We start from the raw sequence: 9,943 nt of genomic DNA, 5'->3' as shown, positions 1-9,943 counted from the left end.
AAAAACCTGAGAGAAAAATTGTATAAATTGGTATTTTAATTTCTTTGAGGATCATTTAACCCTCTTGCTTTTAAAAGGGCAATATTTTGAGCAATAGTTACATGTAGTATATCATAATAATAATACAGTACTACATGGAGCTAAACATCTGTAAAAGGTGTAAAATGGCAACCTCTGCTTTCTTAAAAAATTTAAAACAATTTTCTATGAAATTGCTTCTGACGTCATACTAAACATGAGAAAAAACAAGGGCGACATGAGCAAACACAAATTAAAAAAAAAGTTTTCAACTACAATGTCATTCATCAAGGTTTCATTCATCATTTTTTGACACCATATTTTCTAAATTTACTCTTTTGTTTGCGTTGCTGCTTTTAAGCCAGTTCACACTGCTGATTAATTTTTCTGTAACCACACACACCAGCGTCTATCACAGGTCTTCATTTATATGAGCTGGATGGATTGTTGACATTTTTGCCGCATTCTGTTCCGGTGGCTCGCTGCGGTTAATCGCTTCCCGATGTGGTCGATAGATAAACCCCAGGAATGTTAGTCGAGCGCAGATCGCGCGCAGTTTAGATGGACTATGGCTCTCTCCAGAGGTTTGAGATGCTGTCAAAGGGTTTTCTCCTGGATTCCTGTACTTATTATCACCTCGGTTGTATTGTGGTCATACTACGCCTACGTGTTTGAGCTATGTCTTTGTAAGTATACTCGTTTGTTGTGATTCTGACCGACAACGCAGATTGCCGCACAGCAGTGTTGACAAAAATAGGCTTTCTGACAGAGCAGGAGCTAGCAAACTAGACGGAAGTGGTTGAGGGTCTGTGTTTATTTTGATCACTATAACATTCACCTCGAAAAATACCCTCGCCATTGATTTTGTCCTTAATAATAACAGGTCGGCGTTAACTGTATTCATACACGGACTAAGCTAACGTTACTACTGTGGTGTCTCAGTAAATCTGGCTACTAGTGATAGCCGGTAAATCTACCCGAGATGTCATCAAAACCATGTTTTTTGAAACAGTTCGCGTTAGCTACGCTGTCACTGGGATCTACATTGTGTTTTTACTTTGCCATGTCCTTTCTTTACAGTTACACTTACCAACACATTAGAAAAAGGTGAGTTAACGCTCCCGAGTAAAATAAGTGCTGCGATCACACAACAGTGTGAGTTGAGTCATTGTTATTTAGCTGTTTCCTTGCGTTTGTACTTCCAGTGGTATATCTACTGGTATTTCATGTTTGCTTCGGGATGTTCTCCTGGACCTACTGGAAGTCCATCTTCACCTCTCCTTCGTCACCATGCAAAAAGGTATCCTGTAGTACAGTAACTACGTCAGTCTGAGCATAGAGCTATTTATTCACGGTACATGCGCAACAAACTGTTTGTTTATGGCTGTTTGTGGTTGTAGTTTCAGCTGTCATACTCTGACAAGCAAAGATATGAACTGGAAGAGAGGCCAGATGCACAGAAACAAATCCTGGTTGAGATTGCAAAGAAACTGCCCATCCACACCCGAGCTCAATCTGGAGGTACTTTTCTGTCAAGTCTGTATTTTCCTTATTCAATGTAATGTCATACAATCTTACAGTATTTAGTTTAAATGTCTAAATGACTGGAGTAACAAGGGGCTTTGTCCATAATGTTGCACATACTGTAATGTGTGTCTGCTTTAAGCATGTAGGCAAAAGCAATTAGCTTTGTGTATCCCTGATCTTGAGTAATCAGCCAATGTACCTCTTTCATTAGTGCTGATTGCTAAGACTAAGGTAGAGGCAGTAGGAAGTAAGTGACATCTCAGATGTCGTTAACTCAGCTGGCCATCTTCTTGTCTCTAGCTATCAGGTTTTGCGACCGCTGCCAGGTACTGAAGCCTGACCGCTGTCACCACTGCTCGGTTTGTGAAACGTAAGTCACTCCTTCCTTGGATTCATTCAGCTAGTGAGATAGCCTTAGGCAAACAGATATTTGTTGGTCAGGGGTGTTGGGATCATTACGTATTGCTTTGTTGGCACACTACAGTACATTTTCAGTGCCTCATCACATTACAAAGAATATCCTGCTATTCTATCTTTTAGAAAGACCTGAGAAACTGTATTATTTAGGCAAGATGTTCACTGCTTCTGTGTATGTAAAATAAAGTAAGCTTTACATATTTTATATCTTTTTTAAGATGTGTCTTGAAAATGGATCATCACTGTCCCTGGTAAGTTGTAAGTAGTCTCTGTTTACATGTAATGTTGGAGGTATGTGTTAATCTTGTTTTTACCATAATGTCTTTGTCTTTTAGGGTCAACAATTGTGTGGGCTTCGCCAACTACAAGTTCTTCCTGCTTTTCCTGTCCTACTCCATGCTTTACTGTGTATACATTGCAGCCACAGTCTTTCAGTATTTCCTCAAATTCTGGGTGGTGAGTGTCACATTCCAAATATGTTTACTGCAGTACATTTTCACATGCAGTCATACCAGTTTTAGTTTTAGTCAGCGCCTCTGCAATTTCACAACCACGTAGATTTAAACTTCCTGTTTTGAATTTTATTCATTTAAAGCAAATGATTTTTCTCAGGTTTCCAGTTCTCTTGTTTCTCTCTCCCAGGGGGACCTGCCAAATGGGTCTGCGAAGTTCCATGTCCTCTTCCTCATGTTTGTGGCGCTCATGTTCTTCGTCAGTCTCATGTTTCTCTTTAGCTATCACTGTTGGTTGGTTGCCAAGAACAGATCCACTCTAGGTGAGGTTTTACATATTTTTTGGTAAACTCCTTAGAATCTGCCCATTAACATGCTCCCAAGGTTTAAATGACTTTAGAATTAGCTGAAGGTATGAATTTAGATTTAACCATTAAAAAAAACATCTCCTGACTCACAGTGTTTTCTCCTTTTTAGAAGCCTTCTCAGCTCCAGTTTTTGTAGGTGGACCAGACAAAAATGGTTTCAATGTGGGCTTACGTAAAAACCTTGAGCAGGTATTTGGAGTGGATCGGAGACTATGGGTCATTCCTATATTCACAAGGTGAGTTTACTGGCAAGACGTTGCAAGTTATGCCCTTTTTAATATTTACGGTTAATTTTTAATATTAATATTGGCGGTTTTGTGGTTTGCTTCACATGTTGTCATGAAATATAATATGATATGTCACAAAAATCAACATGCACAATAATAATAGGCTGATAAAAACAGTCACGATCTTTAATTTCCTTATCAATGCCAATGGTATTTTCGTGACTGGTTGAACCACCTTTTGATAGTGTTAACAATAGGAGGATTTCCCTTTAGCTCTAAAGTAGACCTGCTGTACAACTTTCAGAAGAATCCTTCCACCATTCTTCATCCTGAGCACATGTTCTTAAGGCATCTGGTGCGAAAAGCTTTTGTCAGATGATTCCACAACACCTCCATTAGTCTGAGGTCTCAGCTTGGACTGGGCCACGACAAAAGGTGGATTTTGCGCTTCTGAAATCATTCTGTATCCTTCACTTCATCTTGCAGCCACTCCGACAAAATGATCACCCTCATCAGTTTTCTCAGCTAAGGAACATAGTGTTTTTTTGATATTTGTTTCATTGTTAAAAAACAGAACTAACTTTATCACCAAACACAAATTGGAAATGACTTTTTTTGTATCTTGGTATGACTGTTAATGATCAAAACATAGGATAGAAGATAACTGAAGGAAAGTAGGTAACAACAATTTTTTGTATTAAAAAGATCCATCTTTTTTTGTCCATGTACATGTCAGCCAGGGGAATGGCCACTGCTTCCCCTTGAAGAATCAGACATCTGAGTCACGGAGCCCCTTATTAGCTAATGAAAACACGTGGGAAGAGTCAGACAATAGCTCAGAGGAAGGAAGCTTGGGTAAGTCACTTTACAGTCAATCCTAATGCTTTGTCAGTCATATATTAAACAACAGAAATTTGAATCATTTGACTCTTTAAATAATTTAGCAAGCAAAAGATTCCAAATGTTGTGAGGTGGTTGATGCAACTATTTAGTCCTATGTAACTTTAGAGACTACACTAAATTTTAGCAAATCATAGGCAAAGAAATTTTCATTTAATTCAGATTTTCACATTTATACTAAAACTATTGCAATAATCTCTACAGTCTTAATAGCACGCATTACCAAAACACTGCACTTACACTGCACTTAGATCTGGAACTACACTACATTTTCTATAGCTTCTATGGCACTTTGGAACAATGGTAAATTAATAAACGGTTCACCTTCATATATCCTTTAGCGCCACAAGCAATTATAAGGACACAGTTCATCGCCTTTGAGAGATTCCTACTGCTGTGACTGACTTTGTACAGTAAAATTACATTTTAGTGATCTGTGGGAAGCCTTTATTTTATCCAGTTGACATCTGTAATTAATTGTTGAGTATATTTGGATTCTGATTGTAACATTCTACCACCACCTGGTGGTCACATGTAATTCAAACTCAAAAGAATGGCAAAGGCTAATGCACATGATCGACTTATTCCCTTTCTCATTTTAGTTGAGGACCAAGACCTGTCTGTTACCATAGAGATGGAGGAATGATAATTTCTATAAGAACAATTTACACTGATCCAGAGGATGTACATTAATATCGCACACCATGTGAGGTGAATGCATTCCATATCATACGGACGGCAAAATCTGAAGGCCAACGTGTGAATGAAATCCTGCATCTGGATCAACCATTGGCACATTGACAATGGTGTTCTACATGGTCAAGAATATAACACAGCCTGAAGCAGCTTCGCCTTTCCTCTCATTGATGGATTAACATTATCAGTTTGATTTATAGACATTTGACCTCAGTAAAAAAGGCATCTTACCTCTGGCTGTTCTTTTCAAGGCAGAGGCCTCTTTGAGATTATAAATTCCTGGTGATTGGAAAACCTCTGTCTGTCACTGTGCTTTCTTTTAAATCCATCTGCTTCAGTGTTGAGTTGAGTATCTGAACGGACCTCACACCCATCCTGCTCCAGAGGGCTTTAGTAGTGATTTCACTACTTGGTCTCTGCCTGTTCGGGTTTTGCAGCACATTAACAAGTTTGATTTTATTCCGTCATGTATAAACATATTACAGAACCTAATTTAACCTGCGCCTTATTGACATATCTATTCCTCTTAACTCCTGTATTTTATGGGAGTTCATTTCTGAATGTATTCTGCCTGTGAGTACTTTTAAATGTACTTGTCACATATTCATCCTAAATATTGATTCAATGCCATTGGCAATGTCAGATCAGCCTAGTGAAGTAAAAAAGGATTCAAGGCAAATGTATTTTAATGCTGGCATATTAATGGCAGCATTAAGCATTAAGCATAATTCTGTCAGTAATAAAATAATTATCATAACCTTGTTTTCGACCATATAAACCATCATTAGTAGGATGACACTTCTGTGTGGAGAAAGCAAAGCGAGCTATTATATTAGGCACAACATCACACACAGGTTCTTCCTTGTCTGATTCTTGATCTTTGTAAACATGCAGTTAACTGTACATGTATCGATATGTATAATGTCTGAACCTCATCCACTGGTTGGTAAAGGTCAGTAGTCTTCTGCAATATGATGTTCTGATTTTTTTCTACATGTATGTATTTTGAATTTTTTTAATACTAATGAAACAGTCTGCTATTGAGATTTATGGACTTCTGTCCCTTACAGTATGTATCTAAACAGTGTAATCAGTTGAAAACCACTGATGAGTGAACCCACTAATCCAGTATGAGGAAAACGCTGGGCCTTTATCAATCCTTGCGTGGGTTGACATTGAAATCTTAACTGCGTCATCAAAACAGTTTTTCTACCCTGTTGGTTCAGCCAAATAAAGTGTTGCTTGTGTCTGAGAAAAGTAATTTGCAGATTCAAACTCTTTTTTTTATTCTGATGTATGATTCAGTGTTTGAAATCATTAGGAAAGATGTGGATGTTGAGTGTGTCATGTAGTCGTGTCTATTTATTGTCATTTTTACTGCTGCAGGCGGTGTCTGTATACGTTGCTACTGTCAGTGACTTAAAACAATAAAGCGATGTGCTTTTATGAAGTAGGATATTTATGAGTGACAAATGACGTTATACTCGGCAGTTAAACGTTGCTAGAGCACATATGGTCCCTACTGAATCATTGACGTGAGGTACATGAATGTGGAGCTTTCCCTTTTAAAACACCTGTAGAAAAAAAGAGGGAGATTTGCTGTTCTGTCTGTTTACAAATATAAAGTCTTTATTGATCCATCAGTTGATGTAACATGCGAAATAAAATGATCCAACCTGAACGCTGAAGTGATTCTGTGTTTTCAGTATTGACAGCAAAAAACATAAATATAAGTGATGATATATATATGTATACCTACATATATATAAATAATTTTTATTGATTGATGAACTTTGGAGATAGTAGCAGTGTTTGGCACAACAAGGAGAACATGAAATATATTTTAAATAAACACGTCAGCATAAAAATATAATCAAAACAAACCACAGATCATGTTCCTCAGGTTGTCCCTGGTTTAGTCAGTGCCAAAGTACCTCTGTCCAAAATGTGTTGGAGCAACTGGGTGGACCTCTGTTGTTAAAATGGTGATATCTGGAAACTCCTGAATTATAGATTTTGCCCCTAGGAAAAAAGAAAGAATATTAAAATAAAACAAAAGACAGCTTAAAACACAACATAAATAAATCAATCTAAATACCAATTACCTAATTCTAAATTGCAGTATAAAGATTTGAGCTGAACTCAGACTTGTGCTGAACTCAGACATGTTTACATGCTCATTTTCCCTGTATGCTAACAATTTATGCCGAAACGTTTAAAAAATAATTTGATAGGGTAATTTAAATGAATTAGCTTAATAGCTTCATTATTTAAATAGACATTCTCTCTAAGCGACAGTATGAAACAAGTTCTCTGGGAACCAAATTTAAACTGCTAGGTGTAGTGTGCTGTCTGTTGGAGTACCGTGAGGTGTGGAGAAAAGGCTTAGAAGGATGATATGCTTTGGCTGGACTCTGTGCTCTATCAGCACCCTCACCGCCTCGATCACAGTGTTTCCTGTACCTGCAGACACAATAAAAACTCATGGTTAGGTGTACGATTAACAGCTTTTGTGTGTACGTAATAAAAACTTCCCTAAAGGTGAATGTTTATAAAATAATCTATAAACTCAATGTAACAACTGCATTGTATTAGCATGTGAAAAGAGGTTCTGATCTGTTCGCTATGTAACCTTTTATATATTATATTCTGACATAATGAAGCGTACCTCCAACCTGGCCTGGCTCCTGTCACGTTTTCCAAAAACTAAGCACAGACAAATGCTGCTTTGTGACACTGGGAAACCAGGGCTATTAAGATACTATTTTTGTTGGCCCTCATTATGCTATTCAGCAGCTTGGTGGCCATCTCCCAGGCACTGTATAATTTCCCCCATGAGAGCTATAATTATCAGAACAGTGTGAATGAGCCCGTATGATGTGGAAATGCAGAGTTGGTAGTGAAGGTCAACTCAAGGGAGATTTCTCAAAATGAATAAATACATGAAACTGTTTTCACATTTGCACAAAAATGGACATCTCTTGACATTTATGTGCTGCTGAAGGTGTTACAGTGGAGTCATCAGTAGCATAAGCCGTGCTCAGGCCCCTGTTACTTACTAAGGATGGGGTACATGAGCAGCACTTTTCTTCTGTACACGTCTGGAGGGAACTTAGCATAGTAGACCTTGGCTTTTTGTGTCTCCTCGTCGCTCTGGATCAAAATCTTGCCAATACGTATGGAGCGGCAGCAGTCCCGAAGACCCTGCTCCATGGCCTCACCTGCGGGCAAACACACAAGACTTAAGTAGGATCAAAATATTGACCTTTTAATAAATGTGGATTTATTTAGTGTTGTGCTTTATTCAGTAGCCCTATATCTACATCTCAGATCAAATAACTCTACACTACACACAATAAATCCAGTAGGAATCACCACCAGGTGAACAAAGACTGCTCAGCCAGCTCTCTATAAACACACAGATAAGTGTGTAATAAAAGCATGTTCCCTTGGAATGCTGGAGAATCCTGCATGTCTACGCACGTGTACGAGTCCAGATGCCACTGCTGTCTGGACTAAGCAGGTGCGGGTGTTCTGTGTGTGGTGCCTTTTTATGCTTTTATGTACTTAATTCCACTTTACATTTTATGAGCCTCATTGCTATCATAAAGGATTACAGATTCTGCATAGGACTATGATACCAGTCTAAAAAAAAAAAACGAGAAAGAAAGCAAAGTAGAGAAGTACAGAACTGTATCCCAATGCTCAGCTCATAATATTCGATTCAAATGATCAATCAATTTCTCTGGGAAAAAGGAAGTGGCAGTCCATAAAAAGTGTACGATTCAGCGCACATGAAAGCGTGATGATGAAAAAAAGGAAAGAACATAAAGCACAGCACTACTGCACAGTCTGCACAAACCACAAACGCATGGAAGACATATTACATGCCCTTACAGTACAAAGACTCTAATTATGTAGATGTGCTGCAGCAGGTCTAACTTACCACTCCTCATAATGCTGACTCCGCAGTTGCCCCTTTCAAACTTGACACCTTCATACTTGTAGCCTGAGGAATGAAATAAAGTAGGAACATTCACATACGTAGCTGTTCTGTAATAGTCAGCTCAGTCAAAGAACAATGGCAGTGTATTCAATAATGAGATTTACAGATCAGCGCCATCTAGCTCCATCCAGACGTATCTCACATTTAGGCTTGTGTTTCTCATTTAAACCTGAATGTTGACTTACAGGAGGAAGATTCTTACCTGTTGGAGTGGTCACAGTGCACTCTGAGTAGGGGAGCTGATTCAAGCCTTCTTCAACTACTAGTCTGATCTGTTGTTTGACAACAAAGGCATATTCATGTGATAAATGTACACACAGAGTTGCAGTACAGTATGTGGTATTTAGTTCATAACCTTACCAGTCGATCGGCACAAAATACAAAATCTCCTCTGCTGGTTGTCCTGGAAAAATAAACACAAATTATGAATTCATAACTGCCAGTACTCCTCTTTGTCCTGCTACAAGTGATTTAGTGTCTCTTTTAATATTTACCTCATTGTGTCACACCCTATCCTCCGTATCAGCTTAAAACTGTTTCCAGCTCAGTGATTTGTTATATGCTACATATCAAATTTGCCGTGTAATGTTCAATTGACAAATTTAATCCATCTATAAATTAATAACATCATGGCACAAGGCAGGGATGAAGACGGGACTGAGGGGATCTAAGTGCACCTTTATGATTATACTGATGACTCATTGGGACAGCATGAGTGTGGACACAGCTCAGACTCATAAATAACTTCACACCTACGCCAACAGACACAAAGAACATTCATAATCCGAGCCAGAAGCCTCATTAAAACGTATCCTTCTTGATAGTTACATTAACCAAGACACGTATTTCCGCCATAACGCAACCCGACTCTGATCAAATGATTAAAGACGAATGCGGCATTTTGTGCGTGTGTTAAAAGCAGAGAGCGTGAACGTACTTGTCTCTGATTATGGTCTGCAGTTCGCGGATCTGGTCGTTGAGAGGAAGCAGCTTGAGCTGAGGTCCCAGGTTTTCGGGGCTCGCAGGCTGGATGGGGGCTTCGCAGGGCTCAGAGTCGGGCGCTGCGGCGGCGCTGCTGCTGCTGCTGCTGTTTGCGAACCGTACCTGCTTCATCGGGTGCTCCTGGCCACTGCTGATAGTGTTCAGCTGCTGATTGTGACATGGCATCCTGAGTACGAGATCCACAGCTCTGCCCTTAAAACTGTGCTACGGCCACTTTCTCCGCGAGCGACCCACTTACTAGGGGTTTACCCTGTCTGACAAAGGAGACAACGTGCTCTTTCCTTCCTGGTTGTGAAGTCACTAACCGACCCACGCCGCTGCCACGCAGAC

The 9,943-nt window shown here is 39.2% G+C and overlaps 2 protein-coding genes across 2 annotated transcripts; one reads left to right on the top strand and one right to left on the bottom strand.

Moving 5' to 3' along the window:
• Nucleotides 1-543: 543 nt before the first annotated feature.
• On the top strand, nucleotides 544-6,286 carry zdhhc15b (zinc finger DHHC-type palmitoyltransferase 15b). The gene is made up of 11 exons (XM_029166113.2): nucleotides 544-704; nucleotides 1,099-1,125; nucleotides 1,224-1,318; nucleotides 1,419-1,539; nucleotides 1,846-1,915; nucleotides 2,181-2,213; nucleotides 2,298-2,418; nucleotides 2,605-2,737; nucleotides 2,892-3,018; nucleotides 3,746-3,864; nucleotides 4,512-6,286. The coding sequence occupies exons 1-11, from the start codon at nucleotides 587-589 to the stop codon at nucleotides 4,553-4,555; spliced, it is 1,008 nt and encodes a 335-aa protein (XP_029021946.1). The 5' UTR covers nucleotides 544-586; the 3' UTR covers nucleotides 4,556-6,286.
• On the bottom strand, nucleotides 6,201-9,778 carry uprt (uracil phosphoribosyltransferase (FUR1) homolog (S. cerevisiae)). Its single transcript, XM_029166120.3, has 7 exons — nucleotides 9,549-9,778; nucleotides 8,972-9,014; nucleotides 8,814-8,883; nucleotides 8,552-8,614; nucleotides 7,665-7,826; nucleotides 6,970-7,068; nucleotides 6,201-6,627 (listed from the first exon to the last, which is right to left on the bottom strand). Exons 1-7 carry the CDS (start codon nucleotides 9,776-9,778, stop codon nucleotides 6,521-6,523), a joined length of 774 nt encoding a protein of 257 aa, XP_029021953.1. The 3' UTR covers nucleotides 6,201-6,520.
• Nucleotides 9,779-9,943: the final 165 nt, after the last annotated feature.

Source organism: Betta splendens, chromosome 10 (genome assembly GCF_900634795.4).
Source record: "Betta splendens chromosome 10, fBetSpl5.4, whole genome shotgun sequence".
NCBI classification, from domain to species: Eukaryota; Metazoa; Chordata; class Actinopteri; order Anabantiformes; family Osphronemidae; genus Betta; species Betta splendens.
Note: the sequence above shows the minus strand (reverse complement) of the source record. Positions and strands in the feature narration are given on the sequence as shown.